The sequence below is a fragment of the Pan paniscus genome, chromosome 6, assembly GCF_029289425.2.
Source record: "Pan paniscus chromosome 6, NHGRI_mPanPan1-v2.0_pri, whole genome shotgun sequence".
In the NCBI taxonomy this organism is placed as follows: Eukaryota; Metazoa; Chordata; class Mammalia; order Primates; family Hominidae; genus Pan; species Pan paniscus.
In genome coordinates this window covers 193,437,279-193,455,229 of record NC_073255.2, presented here as the reverse complement: position 1 = coordinate 193,455,229, position 17,951 = coordinate 193,437,279, and the positions used below count along the sequence as shown (strand labels likewise).

At 56.5% G+C, this 17,951-nt stretch overlaps 1 protein-coding gene across 1 annotated transcript; it reads left to right on the top strand.

Annotated features, from left to right (window-relative positions):
* Positions 1–893: 893 nt before the first annotated feature.
* Positions 894–6,717, top strand: MNX1 (motor neuron and pancreas homeobox 1). The gene is made up of 3 exons (XM_034965363.3): positions 894–1,882; positions 4,926–5,086; positions 5,692–6,717. The coding sequence occupies exons 1-3, from the start codon at positions 1,207–1,209 to the stop codon at positions 6,043–6,045; spliced, it is 1,191 nt and encodes a 396-aa protein (XP_034821254.2). The 5' UTR covers positions 894–1,206; the 3' UTR covers positions 6,046–6,717.
* Positions 6,718–17,951: the final 11,234 nt, after the last annotated feature.

The following is a 17,951-nucleotide window of genomic DNA, read 5'->3' as shown; positions in this document are numbered from 1 at the left end:
GGTGTGTGGGCCTTGACTCCCGCAAGCCCACGGGCATCCCTCGGCAGCGAGGAAGAGCCTTGTCACCGAGGACCCGCTCCACCGAGCAGGCACGTGGGCGACGTCTGCAAGCCGACTTGGGTTCTGCAGGCCAGAGCGCCCAGATCTACCGTCTCCGCCTTGACTGGGGCAGGGGCTCCCAGAGAGGATTCGTGGAGGCCAAACTCACACTCACATGCGCGTTTACACCCCCACGCCCCCGCACACACACCTGAAAATGCGGGGCCTTCCCACAGCAGATAAGGTTCGACCTGCAGAGCTTTGGCCACGGGGACAAAACCCTCCCCTGCTGCGCCCTGGAGGCCCGGGAGCAGGGAGGGCTTGGGAAACACCACGGTCTTCAGTGCGCTGCCGCCGCCTCGCAGATCGGCCAGGTCTGCGCAGCGTGGGCGCTCAGGAGCGTGGAACCACCGCGCTCCGCAAGGCAGACGTGGACCCACTCCAGCGCCGACAAGGAGGCCGGAGAGGACGAGCGCAGCTGGCTCCAGGGACCAACCAAGTCCGGAGGGGCCCACGTGTCTCGGGAGCGGGTCTTGGGCCGCCGCGGGGCTCTCCAGGGGCCCGGGGGTTGCCAGTGCCCGCCGTCCGCTCCGCACCTAGGGGAGGGCGGGCAGAGGCCCCAGGTTGAGCCTCCGAGTATCCACTCCCCGGCGGTGTCCCCGCCCGCCAGCGCCGCGCAACAGCCCGGGCTGCTTAGGACCTCGCGGCGCGGGGGCGGGGCGGCGGGCGGCCGGGACGGTGACAGGTGCGCCCCTCGGCCAATGGCGGAGCCCGCGGCCCTCCCCGGGTCCCCGCTGCGCACGCCAATCGGAAGCCGCGCTGAGCTTCAAGTGCGCGGAGGGGCGCGGGTCCCCACCACGGCGGCAGCGGCCTCGGCGCGGTCGCCTGAGAGCTGCAGCGCAAAGAACCGGGCTCCCGGGCCCGGACGCGGGGAAGCACTCGCGTGGGAGTTTGTGCGAGCGCGGCCCGGGGCGGGGCCCGCACGGAGGAGGCGCCGGGACCATGGTCACCCTCGGCTGAGTTTCCGGCGGCGACTTTGATTATTGGCAAATAACCACCATAACAATACCGAGCCCCCGGGCTTGCACCGCACGCACTGACTCCGCGAGCCCGCACACGGCCGCGTCGCCCGCCACCGGGCCCTGAGCGCCAGCCCCAAACGAGCCGATGGAAAAATCCAAAAATTTCCGCATCGACGCCCTGCTGGCGGTGGACCCCCCACGAGCCGCCTCTGCGCAGAGCGCGCCGCTGGCCTTGGTCACGTCGCTCGCCGCCGCCGCATCTGGCACCGGAGGTGGCGGCGGCGGCGGGGCGAGCGCCGGGACCAGCGGCAGCTGCAGCCCCGCGTCCTCGGAGCCGCCGGCTGCGCCCGCCGACCGCCTGCGCGCCGAGAGCCCGTCGCCGCCGCGCCTGCTGGCCGCGCACTGCGCGCTGCTGCCCAAGCCGGGCTTCCTGGGCGCGGGCGGCGGCGGCACGGGCGGCGGGCACGGGGGGCCCCACCACCACGCGCATCCGGGCGCAGCGGCCGCCGCCGCCGCCGCCGCCGCCGCAGCTGGGGGCCTGGCGCTGGGGCTGCACCCTGGGGGCGCGCAGGGCGGCGCGGGCCTCCCGGCGCAGGCGGCGCTCTACGGCCACCCGGTCTACGGCTACTCCGCGGCGGCGGCGGCGGCTGTGCTGGCGGGCCAGCACCCGGCGCTCTCCTACTCGTACCCGCAGGTGCAAGGCGCGCATCCCGCGCACCCCGCCGACCCCATCAAGCTGGGCGCCGGCACCTTCCAGCTGGACCAGTGGCTGCGCGCGTCCACAGCGGGCATGATCTTGCCTAAGATGCCCGACTTCAACTGTGAGTACCCTGCGGCCCCCGTGGATGCGCGTGGCGGGAGGGCCTCGCGCATCCTCCACCGGCACCGCCTGCCCCTCTCTGCGCTTGGCTCCCAGCGAGCGGGGGAAGAGCTGCGAAGCCGCCTCGGCTCTGCCCGGGGCTTGCGAGGACTCGCCCGGACCCCCAGGCATGAGACGGGCAACGAATTATTAAAATGGCCATGCGCAGGCCTTGCCTTCTCTTCCTCTCTTAACGGGAAGGGGCAGTTGGAGGTGTGAGACTGAGATCTAATGATTAACCTGAAGGCTGCAGGAGAAGGAAGTCGCCGGGGGAAGGCGAGCCGAGAGCGCCCTGAATTAGGCAGGCCCGGGAATGGGGGTCAGGGCTTATCACCGGGGAAAGGAACTTGGGCCGGGTCCCCCATTGGGGCGTTAGAGAGACCCGCGGCCCCTCCAGGGAGAGGGAGTGCTTCAGGAGCAGCAAACAAGAGAAATGGGCTTCGGAGGCCCGGGGAGGCAAGGCCAAGGCCCAGGGAAACCCCGGCTCTTACCAGGGCGCTGCCCTCCTCTGGAAGGGCGTTGGATCCGGGGTGCGATGGCCGAGGCAGGTGGCCTAGCTTGAACCAGCTATGGGGGGACTCTAAACAGTAGGTGCCTGGCCTGGAATCCTGGGTGCCCAACAAGGTAACGAATGCCCCTCCAAGGTGGGGCCGAGGGAGCCCCTGTTCTCCCCACCCCAGAGCCGCTGGGCTTCGGGCAGCTTCCTCTCCATCCGGGCGGGACACCTCGCCAGAGGCCTGGGCCCCTCAGGCTTTCCTGGCACACGCGGACTCTCCGGGCTGGGGCTCCGGGGCTCTGGCTCTCTGGGGCTCTGGCTCTCCCCGCTCGCCCCATCGGGGTCAGCTACTTTTGAGTCGGGCCGAGCAGATGTATATGGCTCAACGCTTTCAGCCGCCGAACACCCAGACAAAGAGACCCCATTGTTTCTGTCTGAGTGGATTTGTTTAGACTGGGGAGATGCAGGCAGAGCAGGGGAAAAGCAAAAAAGAAAACAGAAATAAACACTCCAGAATTCAGATTCCTTTGCTGGAAGCTGTGGTTGTGACTAAACAGAGAAAATCTAGGACCCCAGAGGCTGGAGAAGTCACAAGGGGGTGAGAAAAATCCCTGCAGAACGCTGTTTGCCCACAGCCGCCCCAGGCTTTCCTAGCTCAGCTCCAAGAAGGCCCCAGCGGCCACCCATCCCTCACCTGGGAGAGTCAGCCCTACTGACTGGCTGGAAGAGGGAAAGCTGCCCCTCACCTCAGACACGTCTGCGTCTGCGAATCCCCTGCCAGCCTGGGCTTAAACCCAGGGTGCCGACCCAGGGCCCATCCCTTCTGATAGAAAGCCACCAATATGACCTGCATTTCCCAGAGCCAAGGACGCTAAGTTGCCCACGGAGGGGGCTGGCCAGCCCCGGGGGTCCGTGGTCCTAGGCCTCCTAGGGGCGCTTTCTGGAGCTTCGTGGAGCCCAGGGTCACTCAGAAAATTTATTAAAGTGAGACACCTTGCCTATTTCTGATTCCAAATGTTGACCTAGAGTTGGCCAAATTTTAAACACAGCCAGCTTTAAGTTCACAAGAGGTATCTGCACCTGGCAATCCAAAAGGGCAGGCATAACCGTGCCAAAGACGGTGGAATGAGTTCTGAGAAGTCCTCCTCGCTGGTCCGGGGAAAACCTGTTTGGTTTCTTTAACTGGTTGTCTCTGCCCATTGGATGGCATTTCCCAAATGGTCCCTCCGGAGCCAGTGTTTTAATTAAAGTTCTAATGTATTGTCAAGTTGGGAATTCGGGGCCTTGTTTGACTAAAGCAGGGGGCGTGCGCCATCCTCTAAAGCAAACTGCCCATCCCCGGGGACCTGAGCTCATCCAGGCCTGGGGCTGGCCTCCTTTCTTTCCTTTGCTTTCTTTCTTTTATTGTCCAACACTTGTCAGGCTCCTGGGAAATCAAGGGAAGTCTCGTTTTGAGGTCATAAAATTCTCTGTGATGTAACCGTGCGAAATTATGTAAATAAAGCCGGGCAGGCCTCCTTGAACACACAGAGAACCGGATCCTGCCTGCGCCTCTGCCTGTAATTTGCGTAATGAGAATTGTCCTGAAAAGGCTTCTAGTCTCCTCAGGCCTTGCCCCTGCCGCCCGCACCCTGAGGAGGGGGCATGCCAAGGAAAACATTTGGAAGGTGGGAGGGTCCCTGGTGAATACACAGACTTGGACCCTGGGTTTGGTCCTGTTCCACCTGTCCTCTCTCCCTTCCCTTCCTCCCTTCCTTCCTTCCTTCCTTCTTTCCTTCCTCCCTCCCTCTTTCCCTCTCTCCCTCCCTCCCTCTTTCCCTCTCTCCCTTCCTTCCTTCCTCTTCTTTTTCTCCTCCTCCTCCTCCTTGTCTGTCTTAAGGAGGCAGTGCAGGGAGACCTGGAACAGCAAGACCAGCTCTTCCCAGACCTGTTTGGATCTGAGCCTGAATCTCTAGGAAGGCGCAGTGAGGAGAGGGGGAGAGATTTGGATCTCATCACTCACTGCTCCTTTATTTTATTATTTTATTATTTTTTATTTATTGAGAGATGGGGTCTTGCTGTGTCACCCAGGGTACAGTGCAGGGGTGCAGTCTCGCTCACTGCAGCCTTCAACTCCCGGGCTTCCCAGAACCTCCCTTCCTGGCCCCCGACTGGCCTCAGTTCTCCTCTTGCCTCTGGGTCAATCCACTGCTACCAAAGCCGGCTCCTGTGGAGAGGAAGCCTCCTGCGATGAGCCCTGTTTAACAGGGACACTCAGACGTCTCCCAGACAAAAAAAAAAAAAAAAAAAAAAAAATTGGTCTAATTAACTCCAAACTACCCATTTCCACTTGGTGGTCCTGAGTCCGCATTCCTTGGGGAGTGGGCACTGATAGTGAGGGAACAGCCCCGCCCTCTGCAGGGCCAGGCCTTGGCGCTGGGGCCTTGAGTGTAGTGGTACAAGCAGCAACGGGAGGGGCTGGGGCGAGGACCGGAGCCGGCTGTGGGCCTCACTGCCCTTTGGTCCCCAGCCCAGGCGCAGTCGAACCTCCTGGGGAAGTGCCGCCGGCCGCGCACCGCCTTCACCAGCCAGCAGCTGCTGGAGCTGGAGCACCAGTTCAAGCTCAACAAGTACCTGTCGCGGCCCAAGCGCTTCGAGGTGGCCACCTCGCTCATGCTCACCGAGACCCAGGTGCGCGCCCTCCCCGCCCCCGACGCATCCCGGCCTCCCAGGGGACACTGTTACCTTTGCACTTGTGACCCACGGGCGGCCTGAGGCATCTGGCGCTGCGCCTCGACGGTTCAGACGGCGGGCGCACGGGTTCATCTAAGGTGCCCAGAGCGCCGATTCAGTAGCTTCGGGTGGGGCCCAAGAATCAGCACTTAACCACCCCTCCTTTCATTCTGAAGAAGGTGATCCCCAGGCCGCATTCGAGAAATTTTGTTCCAGAAAGAGAGGAGGGAACATCCTGAGATTTGCCGCGACGTAGCCAGCTGCCCTGACCCTTCCTCCGCAGACGGAGGGCGCGGGTAGAAAAGTCCCCGGCCTGGGTCGTTGGGAACATAGTCCTAGCTCCCACGGAGCTCCAGCCCAGCTCTGGGGTTTGCTGCTGAGTGGGGGGTTGCGGGGAGGAGGAAGCTACGAGCCCCCTCCCCATTCCGCTTCTAAGTCGTCTCACCCTGAGGCCATTCCAGGGCCGACCCAATGGGGCCCAGGCGCACGCGGCCGGGGGACTCCGGGGACAGGAAGCCCTGGGGTGGCGGTGGCCGGTTTCTCACGCCCGCTTGTGCCCGCAGGTGAAGATTTGGTTCCAGAACCGGCGGATGAAATGGAAACGCAGCAAAAAGGCCAAAGAGCAGGCGGCGCAGGAAGCGGAGAAACAGAAGGGCGGCGGCGGGGGCGCGGGGAAGGGCGGCGCGGAGGAGCCGGGAGCGGAGGAGCTGCTGGGGCCGCCAGCGCCCGGAGACAAGGGCAGCGGACGCCGCCTGCGGGACTTGAGGGACAGTGACCCCGAGGAGGACGAGGACGAGGACGACGAGGACCATTTCCCCTACAGCAACGGCGCCAGCGTCCACGCCGCCTCCTCCGACTGCTCCTCGGAGGACGACTCGCCGCCCCCGCGGCCCAGCCACCAGCCCGCGCCCCAGTAGGAGCCCCGCGGCCCAGCAGGTGCGGCGCGCACGGAGCGCCCCGGCCGGCGGCTTCTCCCGGAGGCCCCGGCGCCCGCACCCACCCGGCCCGGCCCGGCCCCGAGAGCAGGCTCGACCGCCGCCCCATGGACCCCTCGCCCAGGCCGGGGCTGGAGGGATTCGGCCGCGGCCTCCGGTCCTGGGCGCTTCCCTTTTAAGCAAGGGCGCCTCACCTGCTCTTCAAGAAACAGCGAGAGGGAGACCCAGGGGGCTGAAACTTGAACTATGGTTCTTTTAAAATTAATTTTGGTTGGTGTTGGGGGAGGCGCGAGTGCGTGTGAGAAGAACCGACCCACCCCGCGCAAGGGGAAGCCTCCTGTCTCCCCTTTCCCCGCGTCCGAGAAGGCGGAAACCCACAGTGTTACCTGACTTATGAAACTTGAAACCGCCTCTGGAGCCGCCATTCTGCAGAGTATTTGGAAAAAGAAAAAAGGGTTTATGCTTACGTCTCTGGGGTCGGGGGGATTATGTCACGAGCGTTCAAACTGCTGGAAATCTCAAAACTGTACTGTCTTTATTTTTGTATATTGTATTTATATATAAAAAGAAACGTCTACGTATGCATGCTAAATTATTATTTAGCTTCTCCCATCGCCCACGATGGAATGTAAAATAAATTGGTTTTGTACTGGATCAGCGTGCACGCGTTTTGGGGGATTATGCCCGCGGCATTACAATTTGCTTGTAGAAATGATGGGGAGGGTGTCTACTCGGCGGTTGGCAGCTGAGGGTGAAAATCGGAGTCTCAAGTGGGTGTCAGGACCACCTCCGCGCCTGCTGCTGGGGAGTCGCAATGTGAAGTGTTGGCAAAAATACCTGTGGCCAGGTGTCAGCGCATGCCCGGCTGCCTGGTGCACACCTGTCCCGGGACACGTGCCCCTCGGAAGCGGAGCTGTGGAGTCTATTTATTTTCCTATTTCCTTGCTAGCTGTTGCTTTGTTGGCGCTCCAGAAGTGGAAATACGCTATTTGGACGTTTCAGAAAATAAGCTTAAAACGACTAGGCGTTAGTAGCATGTGGGGTCCCTGTGACCTCAGGTGCTACTGAGGCACATTTCCCGGAACGCACCGAATTGCGCGGTGCTTCTCTCTCTCCTCGACCCCGGCCCTCTCTGTTAGCAGAACCTTCCTTGGCTGGCCAGGATCGGTCTTCTTGGCTCTGTGCAAACACGTCCGCGAGGACAGCGGCGGACTGCAGCAGCGCTCCACACCGCGGCTGCAGCGGCGCCGGGTTAATCAGCCTCTGCAGCGCGCGCCATCAATCACCGCAGCCAGGCCCAGCGCCATGTGCTGCACACATGCGGGCTCAGCCCGCGCTCTCGTCCGCCCAGGAGCGCAGGCCCGCGGCCCACCCAGCCCGGCGCGACTCCCGGCCCCCTTCCCCCATCGATGACCCAGTGGCCTCTCCTGGCCCCGGAGGAGACGGGCGACGGGGACGCCGCTCCTATCCCCTCTCCCGGGCCTTCCTCCTTCCTTCTGTTTGTCACTTTCTCAGCAGCACCTGCGTGTGCCCTTCTCCTCCCTCCTCCCCTCCCCTCCTCCCAGCTGATAAAATGAGTTCAGAAGGGCCTGGCGTTTCATTTGGGTGATTACCGCGGGGCGAGCGCAGCCACTCCTCTGCCTCAGGGCGCGGGGAGATTAATATCCTCTCTGGCAACTCATTATCACCCCGGGCCCCTTCCATAAAATCAACCTCATCCAAGGCCGGGGCGCGGCTGCTGGGAGTCCGGGCAGAAGCAGCTGCTGGGCGCTGGCGCAGGGATCGGGCCTCCGCCGCCTGGGGTCCAAAGGTGTTTGGGGGAACTGGGAGAGGGTTTGCCACTGGTGGAGGAGGCAGAGTGCCCAGAGAAAGAGGGTGGGAAAACCAGAGGGAAGGGGGGAAGACAGATGCTTTTTTTTTTTTTTTTTTTTGGTTTTTTAAAATCTGCAATCCGTACATTTCTTTTTAATTTCTAACACATTGGTGAGGTTCAGCCTGCAGCAACCTCTCCCCTGGCTGGCCCCACATCTGGGGATTATTTTCCCCCTGGGCTCAGCCGGCCCAGCCTCAGCGCCTTCACCAACACTGGGCAGCCAGGGAAGAGTGGGGGCTTGGCCCGGAGCTGGGGTGTCCAGGCCTCCGCGGAGGGTCTGTCCCTCTACCCCCAGGGGACAGGTGCTTCCTCTGGGACGCGGGGAAGAGCGACATCAAAGGAAGACGCTGTTAATAGGGCCGCCCCTCCCCCGTCCTCCAGCAGAGCCAGGCCCGGGACCTGCGCCGGCCCCTGCGCCTCCAGCAGGCCGCTCAATCGCCGCGGAATTTATCTCGCTAATAAATTTAATGATCAATTCGTTCTTGTCACAGTAGCTCTTCCCCAAATCAATTATAGCAAATTTAAATATAATCACTGGCTCGTCCTCATCCACTCCGGGCACGGTGAACAATTCATTCTGCCTAATGAACGGTCTCGAGGCCCGGCTCTGCCCGCCTTGCGGGCGCGACCCCCACCCCTGGGCGCCGCGCTCGGGGTCGCTGACTCGGCTCGGCCTGGGGCGGTGGTCCCTCGGGGCCCAGGCCTCCAATCGCACCTGAGCCGCCAGCTGACCCCGCGCATGGGGGAGAAAGTCTTCGCAGCCCTCAAGAATCCGGTTCTCCGGACCTGAAGCCAGGTCTACGCAGGGGGACCCCGGAGGGAGCTGAGGCGGTGTCTTCAGACAGGCCCAGGCTTCCCCCACGGGACATGTCTGCTGTCCTCTAGCTGTCCCGGAGGCCTGCGGATCTCACTGCCTTCCATAGAAGCGAAGGTACGCGGGGGGAGACCTCCGCGGCGGCCGTCACTGCGACCCGGGGCGCTGGGCCCCACCCAAAGCTGACCCTGTCCCCTGGAACCCAGCCTGGCCTCCCTGCCCTACCGAGGCCCCCACCTCTTGGCCACCGTTTTCTTTGCTCCAATGTGGGTTCTCCTCCCTTCTTAGAAAGGGGGGCCTTGCTGTGGGCGAATTCTGCCGGGCGTGCAAACGCATGTGGAGGAAGCCTTTTTTGTGACGGGAGAAAACAGTTCACACACGCCCCCCAGAGGGAGGCCCAGGGGGCTCCTTTCCAGCCCCGCGTGGAGCTCCCGCTGCCAGGTGAGAGGCAGCCAGGAGACCCCGGTTAATCCCTGGTGTCAGGGAGTAAAGAAACAGCTCGAAGGGAGAGGAGGTGGACCTGTCCCTTCCCCCATCCGGTGACTTTCCTTCTCTGATACTGAACACAAGGCAACCAAAGCAAAAATAGACAAATGGGACTGCATCAAACTGAAAAACGTACGCGCCACAAAGGACGATCAACAAGAGTGAAAGGCAACCTGGGGATGGGAGACATCATCTGCAACACGCGAATCAGGGAATGGGTTAATGTTCAGATTATGTAACTCTCAGCACTCTACAACAAAACCAAATTAAATGGGCAAATGACTTGAATAGATATGACTCCAAATAAAATTTTGAAATGGCAACACACATATGGAAAGATGCTCAACACCAATAAGCATCAGGGAAATGCAAATCAGAGCCACAGATCCACCTCACATCTGTTAAGATGGCCAATATAAAACAAACAAAAAGCACAGAAAATAGCAAGTGTTGGTGAGAATGTGCAGAAATTGCAGCTGTGGTCAGAATGTAACATGACATAGCCATTATGTAAAATAATACAGAATTTCCCTCAAAAAATTAAAAATCAGGCTGGGCGCAGTGGCTTACGCCTGTAATCCCAGAGCTTTGGGAGGCCAAGGCGGGTGGGTCACGAGGTCAGGAGTTCAAGACCAGCCTGGCCAAGATGGTGAAACCCCGTCTCTACTAAAAATACAAAAAATTAGCCGGGCGTGGTGGCGGGCGCCTGTAGTAGCAGCTACTTGGGAGCTGGGGCAGAGAAGTGCTTGAACCCTGGAGGCGAAGGTTGCAGTGAGCCGAGAACGTGCCATGGCACTCCAGCCTGGGCGACAGGGCTCAAAAAAAAAAAAAAAAGGTCCAATTACCATATGATCCAGCAGTCTCAGTTCTGGGTATATATCCAAAAGAATTGGAAAAAACAAAAAGATCTCAAAGAGACATTTGCACACCCGAGTTCATTGCAGCACTCTTCACAATTGCCAAGAGGTGGACGCAGCCTACGTGTCCATCGACAGAGAAATGGATGAGGAAAATGTGGTACACACATACGGTGGAGCGCCATTCAGGCTTTAAAAAGAAGAAAATCCTGTCACATGCTACAACACCCATGAACTCTGAGGACTTTATGCTGAGTGAAATACCCAATTACGAAAGACAAACGCTGGCCCTGCGTGGGGGTGCCCTCCTGCCGTCCCAGCTACTGCGGAGCCCAGGCGGAAGGATGGCTTGAGCCCAGGGGCTCCAGGATGCAGTGAGCTATGATGACACCATTGCACTCCAGCCTGGGCCAGTGTGAGACCTCATCTCTAAAAAAAAATAGTAATAAATAAGCAAGCAAATCAACAAAAAGATAAATGCCGCAAGATCGTGTGAAATATCAGTTGAGATGAGTCAAACTCTGAGAGAGTAGAATGGGGGTTGCTAGTGGTTCGGAGTGGGGTACTGGAGAGTCGGTGTTTCTTGGGGACAGAGTTTCAGTTTGGGAAGATGAGAAAGTTCTAGCATCTGTTGCATAATGCACATAGTTAACCCTCCGGTACTAACACGTGAATGGTCACAATGATTGTAAAAATAATTCTGCTGTTTTTTCTTCCTTCCTTTTCCTCTTCCCTCTGTTCTCCCTCTCCTCGCCTCCGACCCCAGCCCCTCCTTGCTGAGCTGCTCCGGAGGGGCGCCCGGGCCCGTTCCTCAGCACCTCTCAGGTTTCCGGGTTAACTGACCTGCGGCCTCCCCCTTCCCTCCCCCACCCCACCCCCGCCAGTGGAGGGCAGCGCTGAGTGCGCCCCAGGCTTGGAGGGGGCTGCCAGGCGGAACCGTCCGGGGGAGGGGAGTGCGGCGCGGAGGGGCGCTGGGACCCGCGTGGAGCGCGGCGGCGAAGGGGGCGCCCCCCAGCCCCCCGGTATCAAAGTCTTGCGGAGCGCTGTCTCCCTCCTTAAAACTAATCCCGTCGGAGGTGTGACCTCCACCAGGAATGCCGCGGCGTTCCCGACCACAAGGGCAAGTATGTTTTTCAGATTTGGTTTTTATGGTGGGATTAAAGTTTATTTTCCATAATAGGGCACCTAATAAAACTCCTAAAGCCGGCCGGGCCTCCAGCTGGTGGCCTGGTTTCACACTTTCACTTCGTAAATCACTTTACGACGCGCCAGGTGTGTCTCAAGCTGGACACGACAGGAACGGGCGGCGGCCGCGGGTTTGTCCAGCGCGGGGGTCCCCGGGTTCGCGCCCCCCCCGCTCCGCCCCCCGCGCCCCGCTCCGCCCCCGGGCTCCCCCATCCGCGGCTGCAGGGGACCCTCGGGGAGGAGGCGGGCCCGGCCGAGGCTTCCTGAGGACCCCCCGGCCCCGGGCCCGCCCCCCGGCCCCGCGCCGACCCTACATTCCGCCCGCGCACCTGGCGCCCCTCCCCGAGTACACACCGTGCGGACAATGCGCGCCCCGGGCCGGACAAAGGTGCCCCCGAGACGGCGAGCGAGGCGGGGCGCGGTTTACCCAGCTGGGGGCAGGAACAAAGGCGCGGCCTTATCGCCCGCGGGCCGGGGCGGGCCGGGGTCAGGCCGGGGGCCGCGGGCGGGGCCTCTCCAGCCCGGGACGGGGTCGGGGGCGCCGCTCAGGCCTGGGCTCGGGGTTTGCTGGGTGGGCTCAGGACGCGGTGACCCAGGGGCTCGGCCCGAGGCGTTTCACCCCCGATCGCCGCCCTGAAGGTGTCCGGGTGCGGAAGAAACTGCTGAAGTGGGCCCTGGAAGCGAAAGAACAGGGACTCTTGGAGAATGGAAGTGCTGCTTGTGCTTCAGGCTAGAAGTGAACCCTTTTTTTTTAAAAAAAAAATATTGATATGTATTATTGTAGGTATTTTATTACTCAGAGAAGGTGGAAGAAACAGCCTGTTTTTATGACAAAGCCTGTAGTTTTGTATTTGCCTTTTGTTAACATTGCAGTTCACCTTCCCGCTTAGCAGCCTTTCTGCCAAGGAAAGAAGGAAAGGAAGGAAATGAAGGAAAGGAAGGAAAGGAAGGAAAAACAAAAGCGTAAGGATCAGTTCCTGGGCAGGGGACATTGTGAGGAGCATGACAGCGCCCAGCGTCTTTTCTAGAAAGCTCGGACAGGACAGGCACCTGAGAGGAGGCTCCGGCTCTGGCCCATTAAGCCTCAGGCTTAGCTGGCTCCTGCGAACTGCGTCTGTCAACGTCCCTGCTTTAGGTAGGGCCGCACCCAGGAGGCTGAGGGTTCTGGCTCTTCAGAGCAGGGGGGCCATCCCTGTAATAGGAAGCTTGCAGTGTTTCTGTAATAGTAGATAACTCTGTAAAGGAAATGCAAGGTGGGGGGGGGGTCCTAACAGTTTTACTACGTCTTACTATTATCTCTTCTTTAAATATTAATTTGTGTGGGTACATAGTAGGTGTATATATGTCTGGGGTACATGAGATGTTTTGAGATGAGAAGCAACTCGCAGTAATCACTTCATGGAGAACGGTGCACTCATGCCCTCCGGCATTTACTCTGTGTTACAAACAATCCAATTAGACTCAAGTTATTTTTAAATGTATAGTTAAATTATTATTGACTATAGTCACCCTGCTGTGCTATCAAATACTAGGTCTTATTCGTTCTTTCTATTTTTTTGTACCCATTAACCCTCCCTACCTACCCAGCGATGTCCCCGCCGCCCACCACCACTCCCCTTCCCAGCTGCTGGTAACCAGCCTTCTATCCTCTAGCTCCATAAGTTCCGTGGTCTTGACTTTTCGATCCCACAAATGAGCGACGACATGCAATACAAATTGTGTCTTTTCTTCAGTCTGCAATATGTATGTATTACCTTTTACTACCTGGTCTGTTTATTCTCATGATTAACTTATTCCAGGTCTTTAGATGCACACATGTCATCGGATTAAGCACAGGCTGACCTCGTTTGATTGTGCTTTTTGCTTTTTTGCACTTCACAGAGATTTCATTTTTTACAAATTGATGGCTTGTGGCAACCCGGCATAAAGTAAATTTGTCGGCGCTGTTTTTCCAACAGCATGTGCTCACTTCATGTCTGTGTCACATTTGGTAATTCCTGCAATTACCAAGAATTCTTGCAAGTATCAAATTGTTTCATTATTATTATATCTGTTATGTGATCTATGATCAGTGACCTTTGATGTCACTATTTTAATTGTTTTGAGGTCCCACAAACCTTGCCCATATAAGATGGTGAACGTAATTGATAAATATGTGTGTGTCCTGATTGCCCTACCAACTGGCTATCCTCCATCTCTCTCCCTTTCCTGGGGCCTCCCCGTTCCCTGAGACACAACAATATTGAAATTACGCCATGTAATAACACTGCAATGTCCCCTAAGTTCAAGTGAAAGGAAGAGTCACACATCTCTTACTTTCAATCAAAACCTAGAAATGATTAAGCTTAGTGAGGAAGGCATGTTGAAAACTGAGACAGGCTGAAAGCTAGGCCTCTTGTGTCAGTTAGCCAAGTTGTGAATGCAAAGGAAAAGTTGTTGAAGGAAATTAAAAGTGCTACCCCAGTAAAGATGCAAATAATAAGACAGAAACAGCCTGACTGCTGATATGGAGAGAGGTTTAGTGCTATAAATAGGAGATTAAACCAGCCACAATATTCCCTAAACCACAGCCTAATCCAGGGCCAGGCCCTAACTCCAAGGGCCTTCTGGGAGGGCTGAGAGGTGAGGAAGCTGCAGAAGAGCTGGAAGCTGGCAGAGGTTGGTTCATAAGGTTGAAGGAAAGAAGCCATCTCCATAACATAAAAGTGCAAGGTGAAGCAGCAAGTGCCAATGGAGAAGCTGCTGCAAGTTCTCCAGAAGATCCAGCTAAGGTATTTGATGACGGTGACTTCATACACAGGTTTTCAGTGTCGACAAAACAGCCTTCTATTGGAAGAAGATGCCATCTAAGACCTTCATAGCTGGAGAGGAGAAGTCAGCACCTGGCTTCAAAGCCTCAAAGGACAGGCTGACTCTCTTGTGAGGGGCTAATATAGCTGATGACCTTAAGTTGAAGCCAGTGCTCATTTAGCATTCCAAAAATCCTAGGGCCCTTAAGAATGATGCTAAATCTACTCTGCCTGTGCTCTGTAAATGGACAAACAAAGCCTGGATGACAGCACATCTGTTTACAGCATGGTTCACTGAATAGTTTAAGCCCAAGTTGAGACCTGCTGCTAAGAAAAAAGGCTCCTTTCAAAATATTACTGTTCATTGACAATGCACCTGGTCACCCGAGAGCTCTGATGGAGATGTACAAAGAAGTTAATGTTTTCATGCCTTCTAACACAGACGTGAAACATTCATTCTGCAGCCCATGGATCAAGAAGTAAATTTGACTTTCAAGTGTGCTTATTTGAGAAATACATTTTGTGAGGCTATAGGTGCCACAGATAGTGATTCCTCTGATGGATCTGGGTAAAGTAAATTGAAAACCTCCTGGAAAGGATTCACCATCCTAGACGCCATTATGAACATTCATGATTCATGGGAGGAGGTCAAAATATCACAACAGGAGTTTGGAAGAAGCTGATTCCAACTCTCATGGATGACTTTGAGGGGCTCAAGACTGCAGTGGAGGAAGGGACTGCAGATGTGGTGGAAATAGCAAGAGAACTAGAACTAGACACGGATCCTGAAGATGGGACTGAGTTGCTGCAATCTCAGGATAACACATGAACCGATGAGGAGTGGCTTCTGAGGGATGAGCAAAGAAAGTGGCTTATTGAGCTGGAATCTACTCTTGGTAAAGATGCTGTGAACATTGTGGAAATGACAATAAAGGATTGAGAATATTCCATAAATTTGAGGGTTCGAGAAGATTGACTCCGATGTTGAAAGAAGTTCTGCTGTGGGTAAAATGCTATCAGACAGCATTGCATACTACAGAGAAATCTGGCATGAAAGGAAGAGTCAATCCATGTGACAAACTTCATTGTTGTCTTATTTTAAGAAATTATAGCCAGGCATGGCGACTCATGCCTGTAATCCCAGCACACTGGGAGGCCGAGGTGAGAGGATCGCTTGAGCCCAGGAGTTTGAGACCAGCCTGGGCAACATATGGAGAGCCCTCTACCAAAAAATTAGCTGGGCATGGTGGTGCATCCTGTAATCCTAGCTACTCTGGAGGCTGAGGCCAGAGGATTGCTGAAGCCCAGGAGTTCAAGGCTACAGTGAGCTATGATTGTGGTGCTGCTCTGCAGCCTGGGCAACAGAGTGAGACCCTTTATCTAACAAAAGAAAAAAGAAGGAAGGGAGGGGAACGGAGGGGAGGGGGAGGGGCAGGGGGGAAGGGAGAGGGAGGGAGGGAGGAAGGCAGATACATTGCCACAGCCACCCCAACCTTGAGCAACCACCATCTTGATCAGTCAGTAGACAACCACACTGAGGCAAGACTACCAGCGAAATCATTGCAGCTTGCTAAAGGGCCATGATGCTTAGCATTTTTTAGCAATAAAGTGTTTTTTAATTTTAGTGACAGGGTCTTGCTTTGTCACCAAGGCTGGAGTGCAGTGGTGTGATCATGGCTCTCTGCGGCTCAAGTGATCCTCCTGCCTCAGCCTCTCAAGTAACTGGGACCACAGGCACATACCACCACACTCGGCTCATTTTTTAAAATTTTGCAGAGACTGGGTCTCGCCATGTTGCCCAGGCTGGTCTTGAACTCCTGGACTCAAGTGATCCTCCTGCTTTGGCCTCCCAGAGTGCTGGGATTATAGGCATGAGCCACTGCATCCATCTAGTCTTTTTTTGTGTGTGTGTGGTAAAACATACATAACAGCATTTATCATTCTTACCATTTGTAAGTGTACAATTCAGTGGTGTTACATACACTTGAAATGCAAGGTAGCCATCACCCCTAGCTACACCCCAAACTTTTTTGTCATCTCCACACAAACTTTGCACCCATTAACCATGACGTCCCCTGCCCCTGCACCAAGCCCCTGGTCATCTCCATTATGAATCTGCCTATTCCAGATATGTTTTGTTTTGTTTTTCCTTTTTTTTTTTTTTTTGAGACAGAGTCTCATTCTGTTGCCCAGGCTGGAGTGCAGTGACGCGATCTCGGCTCACTGCAACCTCCGCCTCCTGGGTTCACGCGATTCTCCTGCCTCAGCCTCCCGAGTAGCTGGGATTACAGGCGCCCGCCACCATGCTTGGCTAATTTTTTGTGTATTTTTAGTAGAGACGGGGTTTCATTACGCTGGCCAGACTGGTCTCGAACTCCTGACCTCGTGATCCGCCCGCCTCAGCCTCCCAAAGTGCTGGGATTACAGGCGTGAGCCACCGCGCCCGGCCTGTTTTGTTTTTTCCTTTTTTTGAGACATGGTCTGACTCTATCGCCCAGGCTGGAGTACAGTGATGCGATGACGACTCACTGCAGCCTCAACCTCCCAGGCTCAAGCAATCCTCCTGCCTCAGCCTCCCGATTAGCTGGGACTACAGATGCATGCCACCATGCCCGGCTAATTTTTTTGCATTTTTTGTAGAGATGGGGTTTTGCTATGTTGCCCAGGCTGGTCTCAAACGCCTAAGCTCAAGCGATCCGCCTGCCTTGGCCTCCCGAAGTGCTGGGACTGCAGGCGTGAGCCACTGTGCCTGGCCAGTTTTTGATTCTTTTTTTAACTCCCCACAGTATCCAGTGTAGAGATGGCACTGTGCCAGCCCTCCTTCCAAAGAGGCCCCCTGGCCAGAGATTTCACTTTGAAAATAAAGCCAATGCATCAATGCATCAAAACACAAGCAAGTCCTTTGATACATTTAAAGCCAGAAACACAGCCGGGCACGGTGGATCACACCTGTAATCCCAGAACTTTGGAAGGCCAAGGCGGGTGGATCACCTAAAGTCAGGAGTTCAAGACCAGCTTGGCTAACATGGTGAAACCCCATCTCTACTGAAAATACAAAAAATTAGCCAGGCATGGTGGTGCATGCCTGTAGTCCCAGCTACTTGGGAGGCTGAGGCAGGAGAATCGCTTGAACCTGGGAGGCGGAGGTTGCAGTGAGCCAAGATTGCGCCATTGCACTCCAGCCTGGGCAACAAGAGTGAAACTCCGTCTCAACAAATAAATAAATAAAAACCAGAAACACGGGCCAATTTCATCTCGCGGAAATCTTTCCCTTTGTTTTCACAGGTAAAGAAGGCACAGGCACCCTCACCTCCTGCACTCTAGGCAGCTTCCAGAATTGACTAAAAATATCCCGAGAGCTTTCCAGGAAGCCGCAGGGAGCCCTCGACCTGTTTGAATCTCTGGCTGCCGGTGGATTGGCGGGTCACTCCCATGTCCCAGCTCCCGCCTGCAGGTGCCTCCAGAGATGCTGCCCTTCCATGGCACCCCCAGGGCCCCACACCTCAAGATTTCCGCGGCCTTCTCCCTTCTATCTTTGTACAACAAAGTAATTTGCTTTTAATGACCGCCGGTGTTTTCCTTCCCAGTTCTATTTGAGCAGATAATGTATCTGAGGCCTCCGCAACAGGGTTAAACCACTGTGACCCTCATAATCAGAGCACAGAAACAAATTCTATTTACTCATAAATGTGGCTGTGTCTCCAGTGTGCAGCTGCCTCCTAATCACAGATGCTGTGATAATATTTTGCTTTTATCAGACCTCTCACTCACGGGTGACAAAGTGCTTTATTATCCCATTAGGCACGGAGCGCCTCAGCTTGGCAAGGTGTTCCCACTGCGACTTCAATGGCACTTTGGGCTCCAGGCCCTGGGAAGCTCTCCGG